General features: G+C 37.2%; 2 protein-coding genes across 2 annotated transcripts in view; one reads left to right on the top strand and one right to left on the bottom strand.

The window, feature by feature from the left end:
- The window catches only part of LOC130623829 (uncharacterized), a 96,147-nt gene extending 92,632 nt beyond the window's left edge, over window positions 1-3,515 (top strand). Inside the window, exon 2 of the mRNA XM_057439357.1 lies at window positions 1,939-3,515. Within this exon, the coding sequence (XP_057295340.1) occupies window positions 2,964-3,515 (552 nt within the window). The 5' untranslated portion in view covers window positions 1,939-2,963. The remainder of the gene's footprint in view (window positions 1-1,938) is intronic.
- A 3,942-nt stretch (window positions 3,516-7,457) lies between these two features.
- LOC130623153 (uncharacterized) lies at window positions 7,458-8,177 on the bottom strand. The gene is made up of 2 exons (XM_057438642.1): window positions 7,727-8,177; window positions 7,458-7,654 (listed from the first exon to the last, which is right to left on the bottom strand). The coding sequence occupies exons 1-2, from the start codon at window positions 8,175-8,177 to the stop codon at window positions 7,458-7,460; spliced, it is 648 nt and encodes a 215-aa protein (XP_057294625.1).
- Between the last annotated feature and the right edge of the window lie 11,039 nt (window positions 8,178-19,216).

The raw sequence follows: 19,216 nt of genomic DNA, 5'->3' as shown, positions 1-19,216 counted from the left end.
ATGTACGGATATCTGTTCTATACAGAGCCCCCTTTACTATATTTGTGGGATCCGAATAAAAATTTAGAGAATGAACCATTAGACGTACTCTTGAAAATACTATATACTAGATATTAGCCTCCTCCAGGGATACCGAACATTTTTTGTATTAATGTGAGCCACAGGTTCACATTAACTACGCTTATACAATGCCAACTGAGCAAGTCCCCCGTAGCGGGGAACTAATGGATCGTGAAATTTACCATTCTTTTACATGCTCCGGAGGTACTTCAACATCTTCCGGCACCAGCATCAACTCCTCTGCCACAAAGCTTCGATCAGGCCCATCTTGCAAGTAATATAGCACACGGCTGTTCTGCTCGATGCGATCGAGCCTATACGCCTTTTTGCTCTACCAAGCGTCCGTTGCACGTCTTTTAGCATCACCATGCTCTTCCCCCGGCTGCAGCAGGTACAAGTAAAGACCGTCCTCAGGTAACGGCTTTTCTTCAGGCCGCGGGTCTTTCGTAAGTGGGACTTCATCTAGCTTGATTGCCTTGTTGGGTTTCATACCGATCATGGCAGTTTTGGTATTGTTCATGCTTTTGACGATAGTGTAGAAATGTTTCACCCATGTGGTACTGGTCTCATCAGTGACCAACTCTTGTGCATCCTGGGACTTGAAAAGTCTCTCAGCGAGCACCTTGTTATAGGACTCGACAAAGGCTGTGAACGTATGATGATATTTGGTGGTTGCGCGCTTAATCTCGACGTCTTTTGCTTCTAACAGCTTTGTTACGTCTGACTTGAACTCACTACCGTTGTCGCACTGGAAGATCTTCGGATAGCGTAAAGGTCCTGCTTTGTAAATGTCCTTGATCATGTCAGCGACTTCGCTGGCTTTCTTCGTTCTCAATGGTCTAGCTACCTTGTAGCGCGAGGCTACATCGATCCCTGTGAGGATATATTTGTACACGTTGCTGTAGACTTTGTCATGAGGCATGTAGAGCAAGTCAAATTGGTGCATTTCATTATGTTTTTTAATGGTAAAATGTGGGTAGTTGATGCGCTTGGGCCCCTTGATATGTCTGAGCCAGAGCAACTGACAAGATAGCCAGTGTACGACTTTCTTTTTAGGTAGTCCGCTCTGCTCAGCGAGCAATTTAACAGCCTTTCGACCAGTCCATAAATTTTCAGGGGTATAGTAAATACTGCTTAATTTTTTCGCTTCTTCTGGAGTAATGATATGTTTCGACATGTTTATTACATGTCGATTACCTCCATTTGTACACTGCAAAACCAAGGAGGGCTAAGGATCCAACGATGAACGTTAGCTCACCGTCCTGTTGCTGTTTGCTGGGCGTGTAGAAGTCGGATAACTTAGGAGCCTTCTCGATCGTTGCGATATAGTACTCCCTCATACCTTCATCGAGCTCCTTCAAGCTCTCTCCAGCTTGCCTTTTCAGCTCTCGTTGATGGTTATACCAATCGATCTTTGCCTGCCGATCTCTTATCCACTGCTGCTGAGCTGCTTGAAGTTTTTCAATTGCCTTATCATGCTTTTTACGCTCGGCCTCACCATGGCCTGACGGCTTACTGAACAGATAGTTACTCCCCGAGAATGCTAGAGCATTGATTATAGCCCCACCCGCGAGTACTAATATGCTTGCCATCTTTATTTTAATATTCGACACTGTGAAAACGCCCATCTAAGATGTTCAGCTGAGCATCTTGAAGTAGGAAACCGTAGCATTTAATATCCCCCGTTGTTCCGTCTGCCTTCTTTGTCATATGCAAGGTTATACCGTCTGACAATCTCTGTAATGGCCTTCCGGAACCGTGGAGACTGTTATCAGGTGATTCTCGGAAATCAACAAACAGGGCGTATCTCTCAGTAAAAAACTGCCCAATTGTCACCTTTGAATCGTGGCTACCGAATAAGTTTACGATCTGCTCGAGGTGATCTTTCGGGAGCATCGCGTGCGTGTAGAGCTCATTAGGCTCACCCTCGACAGTGATCGAGATTTTTTCAATCTTGGGGTTGTAGAAGACCTCGTTAGCGCCCGAGTAAGCCTTTACTTTCCCCGGATCTACGAACAGTAATAAGACGCCTTTTAAACTTTTTGCTGGAATATCAATTTGCAAATTGTAGCTGGTATCAGCCTTTTTTATCGTGACGACCTTGCTACAGAGTACCCTTTCATAGGGAAGCGCCAAACGACTATACTGTGACATCATAGCGCTCGCGAGACCCTCGTTATTAACCTTGTCAAACTCTAGTGCGATATTAGTGATCTTGTACGCACTGTCTGCAGGCTTAGCTGCCGTGCTTCCTGAAGACACCGTACCGGCATCCTTTATAACGTCACCATATGATGCAAAATGTATTACAAACTGAAGCCTATCGTGTAAGCCTGGTTGGTAAAAGGGCAGATTCCTCGTGAGTTCGAACATTTTACCGATAGGGATGCAAAAGGTGTTGCCGTAGGCTGCGACGATCGCTTTTTCCTCATCCGTGCCTACATGATCAGTCGCTTTGATCTGTAAGGCGCGGCTTGTACCATCATTGGGGTTGATCCCCTCTAGGATCAAGTTGTTTTCCTGAAGAAGCTTGGGCAACCATAGGTCCTTGTAGGTAGCGAGCACCCTGTAGTCGCTAATATTTTGCACCTCGTTACCGTTCAGGCTGATTCTAAGATTTTGTACCAGGGCTTTGCCGATATTGCTTACAATTGTACGCTTGGTATTGGTACCCGTTAATTCAAGATCAAAGAGGAGTTTGATGCTAGATGGAAAAATTACGTCGTTCTGGTCCATGTTGGTATGTCTACATACAAGTCCTCGTTCTGATTAATCGTACTAGGGACATGACTTACTTTTACACGTTGCTTCTTCCCCTTCATAGCCATCATTGTTTTAATCTCCGCGTAGGGATCGAGCTTAGTTCCGAATATGTTACTCATGTTCATGATTAGCTGAAATAAATGCCGATTAATCCAATATACGAAGGAGACGACTTTACGTCAGAGGAAAAAATTCCAGACGAGGATTTCAGTAGGTCTGGTGCCAGATCCACGATAACGCCAGATCAGGGTCAATCGCCTACCGTCTCCGCAAGAGACACCACGACAAGACAGAGGGAAGAGCTACTAAAATCAAAGGTCGACGATCTTTACGAACACCTTGCTGAGGAGCTGGGGCAGCCAATCGCGAGATTTTATAACGAGTTTGAGGCACAAGGAAACCAGCTTCTTTTCGATGGCATAGAGATCACTAAAAGGAATGGTAAATTGAAGAGCGTTGCCGAGATACAGAAGAGATTAGGTACAAATCGCTTGCGAGAATTGGGGTTTACCGACTATACTACACCAAACAAAGGCAGTAAAGCAATGGCTCAGAAACTCCTTAACGAGATTGTTCATGTTGAACAGAAGGCCGATGATATCGAAATGATGCCGCTGCTCGAGAACGTCCTTGATGAAACGGAAAGCCTGATAGAAGAGACTCCTTTTGGCGCCAGCGAAGCCTTCACATAGCGTGAAAGAAGAGGGCTCAACCTCGAGATTCAAACACTAAGGGGTAACCTATAGCACTTAAAAAACAAGATGATCTTCTACGACAGCGAGATCGCCAAAGCAGAAGCCAAGGTAAAAAGGCTTGAGACGAAGAAAGCTACACCTGGAGTATCAGAGGAACAGCAAACTATCTGGAACGAAGACCTTGGAAAGGCTAGAGAAGATCTAGAACGACTCCAAGATCAAAAGGAAGCAGTACGAGAAGCACACGGTTTACTATCATCTGACATTCAGAGCCAACTGAAATCTATTAAGGAAACGCAGATGAAAATCGCAGAAGGCGATAAATCTCTGGCTGAAAAGCTTAGAATCTTATTCAAGGAGCAAGGTGTTACTATAGCTAGCATCGTCTCGGCTGTTGGTTTACTGATTTCCACCATCGTACTCGCAGTTACAGGTGGAGGTTCAGCAACAGGCGCAGGAGGGAGTGCCGCAGGGAAGGGTTTTTTGCAAAAACAGCTGGAAAGGCTTGGAAAATTTTTGAAATACCTAGCAGGTAAGGCAGGTGCGGCGCTACCAGGGATTACTGGTACGGTTGTCTCGTTCTTTTTCAGATTGGCTGCAAAAGTTGTTAAATACGCAGCCAAACACCTCTACATGACAAACGCTGCTGCCGTCGCTTTTGTTGTGGTCTACGTTGGGAAGGGTTTGCCACCCTTCCCAACTATCGTAAATATTGGTGCTCCCGCGGAGCACTAATATTTCTTTAACTAAATGTACATTAGGATCGATAATACTCCAGCAGTAACCAAGGTGGCCTTGGTGCCCTCGTGAGGGTTTCCATCTCCTAGACCTGACTGAGGTATCTTTTCAGATTTTAGGGCACCCCTCGATATCTCTTGCCCAGGTGGTGACCTGACCCGTTTTAAAAACCGAGGCTGTGTGGGTTTGTTGTTTAGGTCTAGCCTTATGCCAATCATCGCACTCGCCGGCGCAATCAAGATGTTGTTGTTATACCCCACAATTTTACCAATACGCAGGTTCATATCGGATGGTAGCATGTACACGTGGTGCATCACGGCAAAATTCACTGGGGTCCTGGCATATTGAAGCACCTTTTGAAACTCGGTGATATCATGACCTACGTTCTCCTCACGTTGTACCATAGCTTCGAATTTCTGTAGTAGTATCTGTCTCGCTGTGAAATTGTCAGCATCCGAACCTATAAGGGATGCCTTGGCATCAGCTTGGGACCCTAGTAGTAAAATCACGTAAACACGAATACTCTCGCTAAGCTTCGTCAGACCTTCCGATGTCAGGCCTTGGCTCGTAGGAATGATAAACTTGGCCCAATCACCATCTACTTGCGGCCACCATCTACCATTTGTGAGCGAGGACATGAGAGCCTTAAACTTGTATTGGGCATTGGGGTCGGCACCATATTCACGACAAATCTGGGCATATCCAGATGTAGAGTAGGGGTTCTCGTATTGAGAAAAGTTGTCATCGTATGGCATGGGTACCTTCATTTTCGCTAGGATACGCCGCATGTGGTAATAGACGTAGAATTTAAAGATACTGTTGATTAGAGGCACGGAGCCATTGAAGTGTTTGGCGGATATACCCAGGGCGGTGCTAGCGCAATGACAAGCGAAATTAACTTGTATATTCCAGTAGCCAAGGGCTTGACCAGTCCAATTTACACTTACGGGGTCGTTCAACAGGTTAGTGGGGACTTTTATGGGATATTTTGTGAAAATCGAGAAGGTCACGAGAATGTGCGATTCTGTAGAAACGTAGAGGTCTTGATGCTCTAGATTAATTACACCGAGAGGCCATTCGCCTCTATTGGACTTGTATTTTGCTTTGTGGTTATAGCTATAAATGTTCATGTTTCTTTAAAGAAAGAAACATGAGACAGCTGTATGTCACGGATATAGAGAAGCCTACGATTTTTAACGATTACCTAGGTCAGGATACGAGAATTGCCCTGAAATCGATAAGTATCAGGCCTGTCTGGCTGAACCTTTACTCCAACAATGATTTTGTCATTCGTAGGGCAGGGCCTGATCAAACAGAGACTAGAATTGAAATTATGAACGGTTTGTACAAGATTGAAGATATCGCGGCCATCGTCAACAGTCAATCACAGGACAAGATCAAGTTGTTTGTATTAAAGAACGGACTATGCAGGCTTAGGGTTAGTGACGGGTATACTGTGGTAATCCATCGAAAACTGCAGGAGCTTATGGGGCTACCCTACAACCCTGCAAAAAGTATTTTACCAAAGGCGACTATGACAGCTACTACAAAACTGACGTGTACCAAAGATTGAGACTCGTTTGCCCTCAGTTAGATGAGGATGACTGCCTGCTGGATAGGAAGAAATCAAAAATTCTTGCTTTGCTTCCCACGAAAGAATCAAACGCATGGGGAGACATGTTAACTTGGAATTTTGACAGTCCAATCTACCTTCCTTTGAAAGGCTCAACAGACAGACTGGAGTTCATGCTGACGGACGAGCATCATCATGAAAAAAATGTTTCGTTCGTCGGAATTACGATGCATTTACTCCTAGAATAAATGGCTGATAAGCTTTACCCAACTTTGCCGCCAAGTGCGCCTGAGCATGAGCCTGAAGAAAGTCAGATCTACAGACAAAAAAAGATCGAAGAAATCAAGCAGTACCGGCGGTCTGACATTAAAGAGAGAGAAAAACTCTACAAAAAGTTCAAGCTTTGGGGGTTGGGGCTTCGCTATGCTGATCATGGTATGATTGCTGTTACAGTCATCACCTCCGCAGCAGGTATTGCCACGCTTGCAACTGGATTCGGAGCCCCTATAGCAATTGGTCTTGAAGCCGCGGCTCTTGCAGTGGGCATAGGCCAAGTAGGTTTAAAGAATGCTTCCAAACGGATACAGTATAAGGTGCACAAACATGAGTGCATTAAACTCCTAGTTGAATCAAAACTAGACACTGTATACGATAAGATTTCCAGGGCGATCCAAGATGGTATAATTTCAGACTACGAGTTTACATGGATCATGCAGGAAAAACAGCGCTATATGGTGCTCAAGGAGCAGATTCGACAACGAATGAAAAAGGCTGTGAAATCCATCAACGACAATGAACGCGCAGAGTTGCTAGCACAAGGCAGGCAAGAAGCTAAAGATGAAATTTTTAAAAAACTGCAATCTGCGCAGTATGCCAGCGCTACTTAGAGTCTCCACCTGCTTACAAAGTCTAATATGTTGGTCAACATACTAGACGATTACTTCTTCTGTATCTTGATCTATGAGCAAGTCGCCATCATGTACGACATGTCGCTGAGCGAGATCCCTCAAATATTGTTTAAGATTTTTCTGTCATGCAATTTTAACACAAGGCTCGCAGTACGGTCCGCCCGTTTGTGTCGACGCATCCTTATACTTGACTTTCCGTATAGCTTCAACAAGGTCTACTCGCTTCAACGTAGAGTACCCTTTGAGACCTAAGACTTTAGGTTCTTGTCGCAGTTTGTCCATTTGTTTATGTGAACAGCGCCAGGCTTTCGTTATTTTTGTGACTGTCTCCAGTCACAAAAGATTACTTTTTAGTCTTCCACTTCCACAAGGTCGTAATCATAGTAAAATTGACCAGGATTCTTCGTAAATTGTTTCCTTCCCAGTGATTTGATGAACATCTGACCTGTTCGACCTATCAAAGCTTCTCTCAGTACACTCGTTGCCCATGCTTGAAATCGTTCACCATCGTAATCGATCAATGTGATGACAGTTGCATCACCTTTTTTAGTCTTGATCTCTTCAACATACTCAATTTTGAAGATTATTCCAGTGGGAACATCACGCCACTTCATAATGCTCTCTGATTTCAAGGCATCAAATTGTTCTGCAGATAGGAAAGGCATCTCTTTATTATATATTTTTAAACCTCAACCAGGATCAAAATACTGGACATTACTTTTATAATTTAGATATCTCGCGCTTTTCTTCCTCATCTAAACACCAATTCCAATATCGATCCGGATGCCACGCCACTGGCATTACCTCATTCCATATTTTTACATAAAAATTGCGCTTGTGATGATGTCGCAGCAATTCATCATGAATGACATCAAAACCACGCAGCAATACAACAATCTCGATGTGACCGTTTTCAGCTGCAAGTCTCATGGCCCCATTAAAGTATGTCGCACCCCACTCTTTGCACAGCTTAACAATCTCGATGTGACCATTTTCAGCTGCATTTTCTAAAGCAAAATCAAAGTATGTCGCACCCCACTCTTTGAACATCTTAACAATCTCTATGTGACCATTGAAAGCTGCAAGGCTCATGGTCCAATCAAAATCTGTCGCACCCCACCCTTTGACCAGTTTAACAATCTCTATGTGACCATTGAAAGCTGCATTATTATTAGCCCAATTAAAATTCGTTGCACCCCATTCTTTGCACAGTTTAACAATCTCGATGTGACCATTGAGAGCTGCACTTTCTAGAGCCAAATCAAAGTCCGTCACACCCCAATCTTTGGACAGCTTAACAATCTCTATGTGACCATATTTAGCTGCAATTTTCATGGCCCAATAAAAGTCTGTCACACACCACTCTTTGAACATCTTAACAATCTCAATGTGACCATTTTCAGCTGGAAGTTCCATGATTGTATTCTTGAACCAACCCATTTCTTTTATTTATTATAGATAGGTTCCAACCAACAGTGGTCGCAATTTGAGTAGGGAATTTCCCTATTCAAACATATTGATGTCAGCAGTTTTTATCGTGTGCCGTCATGATGTCACGTGTTTACTCATTTGAGGCATGATGAAATCTGTGATTACTCATTTGAGGTATGATGAAATCTGTTATTACTCATTTGAGGTATGATAAAATCTGTGACGTCACAGCTGTTTTTAGGGGTCTAAAAGCAGCGATTTTTAATAGGGGTTTGACCGTCGAAAACCTAAAACCGGATTAAATTCATCCCCTACTCTAGCTTAGTTCCCTTTTGAAAAAGTGCTTAAAGTGGGCAATAAACGATCCATTCTGTAATTTTTAGATTTGTTGAAAGAAACATCGACCAATCAATTTTTTTAAAATTGTATCAAAAATATACAACCAAAGAAGTTGTCGAATTCAAAAAATCCTATTCAACTATTGTGTAAAAAAGTATTGTGTATCTCCTAATAACTTTTAAAAGCAAATTTCGCCTTTGACAAATTTGATCGTGATTACTCGCTCAAAAAGCTATTTCGCTGAATGTGTGGCAAATATTTCCTAACTTTTTCTCTTAGCAATGGAACACTTAAATTTCCACATAATATTCTACATCTTCATTATCGTCATTGTTATTTAAAGTTATACAAAAAACATATCAATCATATTTTTATATTATTTTCATCTTTTTTGATTGGGTTGTTAGAAAACTTTTTATTTGACATTTGCGTTGCATCTCTATAAAACTTAACATTTGCATTGTTTCGAATCCTAGAATGATCAATTAAATAAATACAATAATCAACAAAAACAGATAAATCAATGTTCAAGAAGCTATGGAGCGGTAGTTGACATGACATCACGTCTGGGTGATACATAGTTAATCGAAAGATTTTGTGAGTATATATCATTAGTACTTTCCTTTTCAAAGGCGAAGTGAACTCAAAATTATTTTTTGATATTTGATTCATGATAATTATTTTTTGTTTTTTCAAACTGATAATATAGTATAAAATAGGTATATGTACCTTATTGTGAGGTGGAGCCTGTATAATTTTAAAGTAGGACTAACGGCTTCCTTCTCTTAGATTTTAACTACCGGCTTACGTTGAAGCTATCGCCATATCTATAAGTGCTATGATACTGGATATGCACGTAGTTAGTTTTTCCATTTTAATATGACTGGATTGACAATCAAATTAACGAATAGGCGTCAAGACGAATTACAGAGAGTTGAAATGAGGTTGGAGGTAGCCTGATCCACTGACTGACTGAGAATATTCACCCATGATGTCGCAATAACCTGTTTCCTTGTCTGTTCCCAACCTTATAATGACGCCTTATTTGACGAATGCTAAGAAGCTAGAAAAAAGATTGGCAGATGTTTTTTACCTCACTTTGTTGCAATTTTATATTTTTGTCAATTGATTCTTCAGACACAAAAGTGTAATTAATAAAAAACTTTTCATTTAAGGTGTAACTGCTTAAAAATTGTTGGCAAGTGAACTATGTGCTTTTGTGTAATTTTCGAGTGAGTTGCATTTTCTAGTGTCCGGCTTATTGCAGTTATCCATCAGTAAGAATTTAAAACCAGGTCTTACATTTAGTTTATTAATCTTTTTTTAAAAAGGAGACCCCAAAAGTAAAAACCACATTCAAACACACTGTTTGTATCTGCCTTAATGTTTGATGGATGTGTTCTCACTTTTGAGTGTCGCGTTAGTCTTACTTTACTGCTCATTAAAAAAGAAGAGTTTCACTTCTGCGGTGTAAACAATTTTTGTGTATAAGTAAAAAGCTAAAAAATACATTTTGGGATATGTATTCCAACTGTATTTAAGCAATTATTATCCTATGAGACAAAAATTCCTTCCTGCGTATAAAAAAAATAAACAAAAATATAGAACATACGATAGATACGGTAAGTGCAACATACTCCATTACCGTATATAACACAACAGCGGTTAGTAGTGTCAGCAAAGCGCCTGCGCGTGATAAGGTTATCCGTGTTCCATTGACAGCTGAGCATTTCTCTGAAGAAGCCATTTGCGTAAGGACACTTGCTGAAATGATATTTTGCAGAATAACAACAACTGCAATTATAAGTGCATATAAAATCCAAGCCATAACAAACGTGGTGCTCTGAAAATGTCCAAACTTAAGCAAAACAGATAGATATTCCAACGCAATTATGGATAAAAGGGAAACATTGATAAGGATAAAGGACATCAATAGTGTTACTTCGCGCCAACACAAAATAACCAGCAACACCAACCCAATAGCTGCGGCAAGAACATAGACTAAACTCATTTCTCTGATGGTGTAACGGTCAGCCTCGACAAATAAAAGCGGAAACCAGATATAAGATTTCATTAAACAAAACATTTCAAACGATGACAACAACATTATTAAAACGACATCTATGTATCCTTTCTGAAATAATTCATAACGAGTCTTGCATTGCCCACTAATTTCTCGTGTGTGCATAGCGACATAGCATGGTTTTGTGTCTTTATTTTTCAAACTTTGTCTTGTGTCAGGCAAATCATGCAGAAATGTCAGTACAATCACTGCCATGCACCCAAAAAGAAAAGATATAAAAAGAGAAGGAACATTCACATATGTCAAATGCCAGTCACCAACGCACCAGTCAATATTTCGAAATGCGAAGTTAATTAGTGGACCCAGCAATGAACCGATTTCAAAAGAACCTGCCAATAACATAATATTTGATTTAACTTAATGGACTTCATCACTTTGACTTAAACACCTGCTGTCCCAGCAGGGGGTTTAGTGTCTGTAGTCTTGTGGAGAATGTCACGGTGAAACATGTGAAAATAAAGAGGTCCGCTCTCTATAATTCTTCAGGCAAATCTCTTATAAGGAGTCATTTCAGCAAAAAAGCAAACCTTTGTCTTATTAATTTTGTATGCGATGGTGATAGTAACGTCGAAGATGATTTGGAAAATGAAGAAGAGAATAGAAACATTTTTGATATATTTGATGCATTTTGATTTTACATATTTGTATACATATTTTTACTTTTTTAAGATGACAACTATTAAAGAAATCCATGACTTTAAAAAAAATGATTTAGAAGAGTTGGTGTGAAAATTGACTGGTTTTCGAGTTGACCAACTTTCGTTTCTCCACCATTTTTAAAAATGCCGCATGTCTCATTCTCTACAAATGCTATCGATGGGGCTTTTTTTTCTGCTAATCTACATATTAAAGGGAGTAAGTGCGCCAAATTTCAGCTCTATATCATTTTTTTCCAAGCCAGTGTTTTTTTTATACTTTAACGAATGGACTATATCTGTGTGTGCAATGAAATGTGAGGAAGATAGGTTCAACGTATTTTTGTAAAGCAGATATTTTTGTGATGATGGTTATTCTTTTACTAATAAAGATGTGTTTTAATTTTGCAGATGTTATAGAAAGCTGTTTTCTCCTATTGATGTCGTTATTTGTATCTAATAGTGACACTAGTAATTTGTATTTTTTTCATTTGTCGTCGCAGTTCTTGTTACTGATTTTATATTCCTCTGTTTTGTCTTCATTTATTTGTAACCCTTTTAATCTTAATTTTTCTGGCAGTTAACTTTTTGTTTATTGCTGTAGTTTAACGTGTATTGGTGGTGTATAATTATTGATGTCTGATTCGAGTGATTTTGCTAGATGAAAGGTAAATTCATTTGCACTAGCACAATCATTTTGTGGTGCACCAGTATCGGTTAAAATATATTCGCTTATGTATTGACCGCATTTTGCTGTTAATTTCACATTTAAGAGAATTTGAACTAGATCTAATTCGTCTTTATTGATAACGGTGTTAACCCTATTCGGTCGGGGAGGGGGGGCGGATTCCGCCCCCCCCCCCCCCCCTCCCTGACGGTTTTCTTTAAATAACTCCTTATTGCTATGTTATATGGCTATGAAGCATATTGAGTTTCAATATTTATCTATTAGACACCTGCATGGCAAATTTTTAGGTCGCATACCTTTCAGAGGCTTTGATATTAGCCATTACTCGAAACTACCCCTAAAAATCTCTATGAAACCCTTATAATGGGTAAGATTTAATAACTCCTCTTAGGATTATCCTTAGTCAATACATAAGTACCTGAAACTTGCAACACAACTTTGTTTTATTAAGAAGAATCATTTTGTACAATTTGGACACGTGATTAGTCCGATTTCCCGATTTCGTCAGATTTTACCCGAAAATCGGAAAAAACCGGATTTTCGGGAAATTTTTGGCAATTTGTTATGCGATCCACGTAAAGACCGAAAAATATGTTAAACAACTTTTATTTAGCGTTCAGCATTTTCAAACAGAATGCAAAAATTCCATCTGGAACAAAAGTAATTAAATTTTAATCACATAGTGTCATTTTTAACAAATTTCAAGCTTCTGATGACATCACAGAAGATGTGCTGACGCAAACAAAAACTTATTGCTGCCATTTTGTTAATTATATGACGTACTATAAGTGTGCCAAGTTTGATTCAATTTGAACAACCCTATGAGAAGTTATTCAGGAGGGGCGGATTCTCCCCCGGTCATAGTATGTTCGAAAAATCTCGGCCCAAATAGGGTTAAGGTCGTTTATTAACATTTGACGTTAGGGTTCATATCTAGAAGAATAAGGTATACAGTTTCGTGTTTTGATGTTATTGTTCTATCAGTTATCAGTTTGGTGGTAAATACGTGTTCAGTTGTTGATCGACTTTTGCTGTATGCAGTTTGGTTGATTGGAATTTTGTCGTCTAGTCTTGATCCAATGCGCTTTATTAAACACATTGCTAGAATTTTTCTCAGAACAGATAGTAGTATGATTGGTCTCAAGTTGGAAGGCGGTCCCTTTGGTTTTCCCGGTTTTTGTAGTGCTCGGATTAAACCATGATCTATTTCGTTTGGGTGTTCGCCTGTCTCTGCAATGTTATTGAAGATATTTTCTATGTTCTCGTATATTATGTCTGGTGGGTCTTTGATTAGATCACCATTGTTGTTATCTTTGCCAGGGCTTTGGTGATTACTTTCGTAGCTGATTTTATGTCTTTTTTTGTAAATTTATTTGTCATTGGGGTTGGTGTTATTGGTTTTCTTACTGTTGTTTCATTTTTGTTGAATATTCCTTTAACCCTATTCGGTCCGGGGTTTTTAGAACATATTATGACCGGGGGAGGGGGGGAGAGATCCGAAAAAATCGGGAAATTTGATTAATTACGTGTCCAAAACAGGCAAAATGATTCTTTTCGATGAAACAAAGTTTCAAGTTCTAACGATAACCCTAACAAGAGTTATTATATTTTCCCCATTATAAGGATAGAGATTATTTTGAGCGGTTACAGGTGATTTCCCTGTGGTGCGATGACTTGGTTTGTGTTTGAAACATGTGTTAGTTGTTTCATAAGGTTTCTTCATTGTTCTTTCTAGCGATGGAGCATAAGAGCTAATATAGTTACATGTAACATTATTAGCATTTTTTTATTGTTAACATGCAAATTCTATCTAAGATTGGTTTAAAAACGACGTCAATGTTTGGTTTAGGAATGATTCCAGTCCCATTTCGTGATTTCGACTCGTTTCCAGAGTTATATAGGTGAAGCGTTTTGTTGTCCGTTGATGATTTCTTGTACCATCCTAATTGATAGATCATGTTGTAGGAAGTCGTCTGCGATCTGCATTTGTTTTATTTTGCTATCTAGACCTTGACAGTTGAATATTTTGTTAATTTATCTAGATACAACTAGAAATTTAAATTCTGCTGTGTTCGCTATTAAAAAGGGCAGCAGATAAACATACATTACACAAACTTCATTATTGGCATTTCCAACCAGCTCTTGTTTCGTCTATTAAATACATAATAGGAACATCTGCAAGCAACTTCGCTGCATTTTAAAATCATTCTACTTACGTCTATTTTGTTTTGTCTCAAAAAGCTATTAAGCTTCTTCATCGAAGGAGGAACGAACCCCACGGAACTAAATTCCAGGGTAAAGTACGACGTCGAAGTTCTTATCAATCACATAATCCTGTATGCATTCGTGCATTCTCCTTTTATATTCATGTGATTTCACCAAATTGCTCTCGAAACAAATCGTCAACTCGATAATATGATAGGTGTTGTCCTTCACGAAGACAATGTCTGGTCTAGCAGATTCGAACAGGGTTGATGGGTTTAGAAAGCCTGGAACATCTGCATACACAGTGACATTTCCCACTTGACTAAGATGTACAGAATCACGACGCCACGTATATCTTCCCTAATAATAATAATAATAATAATAATAATAATAATATTAATAATATTAATAATAATAATAATAATAATAATAATAATAATAATAATAATAATAATAATAATAATAATAATAATAATAATAATAATAATAATAATAATAATAATAATAATAATAATAATAATAATAATAATAATAATAATAATAATAATAATAATAATAATAATAATAATAATAATAATAATAATAATAATAATAATAATAATAATAATAATAATAATAATAATAATAATAATAATAATAATAATAATAATAATAATAATAATAATAATAATAATAATAATAATAATAATAATAATAATAATAATAATAATAATAATAATAATAATAATAATAATAATAATAATAATAATAATAATAATTATATTTATTGAATAGTACTATTCTATCATGAAATTTAAATTGCCATAATTTTCTTTCTATTTGATTAAAAGTGGTAACCTTTCATATATGGTGTACTTATAAGTTGTTTATTTCATATACCAAGGGAATTTGTCTAAAATTTATTTAAACGCTAAAAAATTAATACTATGTTAGAATAGTACTACTACATTAAATTGGCAATAAATTCTTACCCATAATCCCTTTCACGCTCAGATTATATTTTTTGGGGTAAGTTTTAAATGTCCTTTAACACTACAATAAAGATTTGGAGTCTCTTTTGTTTTATTGTTATTATTTTTCAATTTGCCGAAAATTCAAGTAAAACAAATCTCAGCTTACTCGATGCTCAAAATCACGGAAGCAAGTTTCAACATTTCAGCGAAAATTCTTCCTACGTTGAAATATAGTAAAATAATTAAAAAATAATGTTGGAAATAGAAGTAACATGACTGCAGCTGTATAATGATAAACTTTTTTTTATATTATTTTTCCTTACAGGTACCTGCTGCGACGCATTTATCTCTAATGTTAGAATAATACTACTCAAAAAATCGAAAGTTTGTACAGTAATATTTCTCTGTTAAGCTATGCAATGGAGGTGCAGCTTATTTTGCAGATGAGTTCAGAGACAGGAGAATAATCGACAATCGCAGTTACAATGCCACGTGACCAGCTAGCGCTATTTTGCGGCTACGTTTTCTATCTCAGTTATAAAAATTTGTACCCTTTTTTGTTACAGAACCCTGTTTGAAGACAACGTGATTTTGTTATTTAGAACTAACTATAAATGACTATTTCTTAAGAAAAAAGTCTTCATTCAATCAAGTAAGCATTCAGAACAGTTTTTAAGTATTCGCATGGCTGTTTGTGTCATTTCAGTCAGTTTTGGGATTAACACTATTCGGTTCGCTCCCTGACTAACCCCTCCCCCCACTCTTTCCCCCTCTTCTTTTTGCAATGTAGCATAGCTATGATACTTTTTGAGTTCTCGTATTTATCTATTAGACACCTGCCTACCAAATATTTAGGTTACATACCTCCCAGAGCCTTAGATATTGGCCATTTTTGGACACTAGCCCCTAAATTTTTTTGAGATCCTCAAGATCCGTAAAATAAAATAACTTTCGCTAGGATGATACTTGAAACTTGTGACTAACAACATAACTTTATTTTATTAACAAAAATCATTCTAGAAAGTTTTCACACGTGGTTAACAGGATTTTTGCGGATTTTACCCAAAAATCAGGAAAAATTGCATTTTCGGGCAATACGAAATATGAAAAAACGGAAGATATGTTGTTAAGCAGCTTTCATTTGGCTGTCAGAAACTTCAAACAGAATGTTAAAATTTCGATCTAGTGATTTATTTCTAAGCAGAAATGATATTACTTCAAAGAAAGAAACTTTAGCGAAAGAAATTTCGCGATTTGTGGCCCCAATCGTGAAAGTTTATTCCCGCAAAATATGTTGACACAGCCTATTCGCGAAAGTTAATCCTCACGAATTTTTTTGCTGTGTAGCTAATTTCTTTTGTAGAAACATGTACTTCACTGAAAGACAAGAAACAAAAATAGGACAAATGCTGTCGACACCACCGCCTATCGCAAAAGGTAATTCTTACGAAAAAATTATAGAAATGACAGATCGCGAAATTTTTTCCCGCGAAAATAATTGAAGGGTGTCATTCGCTAAAGTTTTTTCCCTTGATTTTGCGTTTTTTGACTCGCGCACTTGGTATAAATTATGTCTGTCATATGAAAATTAAAATCCATGCCTTAAATGATTGCTATCAGTATTACTTCTTGCTGACGTCAGCATATTTTTAAAAAGAAGATCTATTGTTCGACAGATATTTTTATCAAGATTTGTTTAAAATTATTCAAATAAAGTATTATTTTGATACTTTAATGACATTCAACTATTTAATCACTATTTATCGATTTACTCAGGTGCCAGACAAAACGTCCGAAAAGGTTGATTCAATTTTTTAATGAGATATTTCGTGTATTTTTGGTCGTAAATGGGTGTGACTGCAGAAAAACATTAACGCCCCAGGGCGTTTTTTAACCTTGAATTCCAAAATGAAAAAAATGAGCTACTAAGAAATTCAGGGTTGTTGGGTTAGCTAATCCTTAAGTATGCTAGGTAGAGCTTGCATTGACGTAAGATAAATGGAAAGGTGATACGATATGTATGTTTTGTATGTTCAACGATTCTGTTTAATATGCATTGAAAAATACAAAGTGATCTCCTTTACTAAAGTTGTGAAGTTCTTAGCACTCGGTTCCTTTCGCCTAAAATGCATGGCAAAATCAAATGTGTGTAAAAAAGTGTATCCAAAAAGACGTCGAAACATCGTACAAAGAATTTATTATAAATTGTCTGTGCAGGAAAGGTGTCATCCTCTGTTTAAACACATTAGATATTATAGACATACTTTGATCTAAACACTGAAGCCGACGATAACGCCAACGATGTAAGTGATGTAGATTTTCACCGTACCAAACATTCTGGAAGAGAAATAATAGAAGTAGATCCTGAACATCACGATAACTTCGATGACACCTTATCCGACAGCGAGGTCGAGGCGAAAAAATCCAATACATGAAGAAAGATGTTTTCAAGTAGTGACATTAAAGAGTTGCAAGCAAATGTGCTAAAATAATAAGATTTAGGCCAATTACAGAGTATAGAGTTTTAGAAAGCTTGGAAGGTTCCGAATTGCTGGAAAAATACTCATTTGCTCAACCGCGTACAAGACTTACTTACGAAAGGAAACAATAAGTTCTTTCCACATTTAGGTCCAGTTCAGTTTGCGTCACATACTATTCAAATAGTAACGATTAAGAACTAATGCTTTTTATGTTTACCCCTGTTTAAAAAATATTTTGTTTTAGTGGCTTTGTGGTACAAATAAATTTTTGTTGCAGCAACGCTTATTTATTTCATTAACCGTTATGATTGAATTTCTAATTATCTTTTCAATTCTAAACCCAAAACCCCAATACTGTCCATATGCTCTTAACGTACTTTATTAATATTATAGGGCTGGTGTTAATTACGTGGTGTGGCTATTATTTTTACTTGTAAATAGACAAACCAATTCTCTCTTTCTAAAAAAACATTTTTTTTAGAAAAACAAGTTGGTTTATCAGACTAAAAAAAGAGAAATGTGCACCGCTAACCCTTTCTTCTATGCAATTCATTTGTCTGTCGCATCGTTTTTCGCCATTTTCCCACCAAATAACGAAGTTTATTCTCCGTGAAAAAGTACATAAATCCCGAAAAAATCACAAGCAATTCATCCAATAAAGAGCCTACAACTGCTATGTTTAAAAACAAAATTTTTTTTTCAAACAGTGTTCCTGTGACAAACTAATACCTGAATAAGTACAATGGTCTATTAGAACAACACATCACAATTCAAGATAGGTGACACTTATATAGGTCTGTTGTGATCATAATTTGTGAAAAAAAGAAAAATGATTTTTAAACTTTGCTGAAAGCGGTACTTAGGTCACAAAAAAGGAGTTTTTAATGCCATCATCATGTTCGGCATACTTTTTTTTTGCTGTGCTTATCTTTGTCTAAAAAATCATTTTCAATTATTTCGACCAATTAGTGCTTAAAGCGATACTTAGGTGAAAAAAACACATTTTTTTGTTTACTATTCCAAATTATGTCGACAGCAGACATTAATTCAGATCCAGAAACAATTCAGGGCACAATTTTGTACTTCACAATCTGTCAAAGTTACCCTTTTGAAATGGATGACGGAGAGGTCTTATTATCACAACAGGTTAGAATAATACTACTTTATGTTAGAATAGTCCTGCTGATAGAATAATACTACTCCGTTAGAATAGTACTACTAAAAGGTAGAATAGTACTACTATGTTAGAATAGTACTACTAATGTTAGAATAGTACTACTAATAAAATAATAATAATAATAATAATAATAATAATAATAATAATAATAATAATAATAATAATAATAATAATAATAATAATAATAATAATAATAATAATAATAATAATAATAATAATAATAATAATAATAATAATAATAATAATAATAATAATAACATGGATTGTTGATTTTCGGATAGATTTACATCATTTTCGGATAGATTTGTATCGTCTGACGGCAACCGGATAGAAATGCATCGCTATCGGATAGATTTGCATCGCTGTAGGATAGATTTGCATCGCTATCGGATAGATTTGCATCGTTGTCGGATAGATTTGCATCGCTATAGGATAGAATTGCATCTCTTACGGCCGCCGTACAATTTTTAACAATTTAACAATTTAAA

Source organism: Hydractinia symbiolongicarpus, chromosome 13, assembly GCF_029227915.1.
Source record: "Hydractinia symbiolongicarpus strain clone_291-10 chromosome 13, HSymV2.1, whole genome shotgun sequence".
Classification (NCBI taxonomy): Eukaryota; Metazoa; Cnidaria; class Hydrozoa; order Anthoathecata; family Hydractiniidae; genus Hydractinia; species Hydractinia symbiolongicarpus.
The sequence above is the reverse complement of the archived record's forward strand: the minus strand, read 5'-3'. Positions and strand labels throughout refer to the sequence as shown.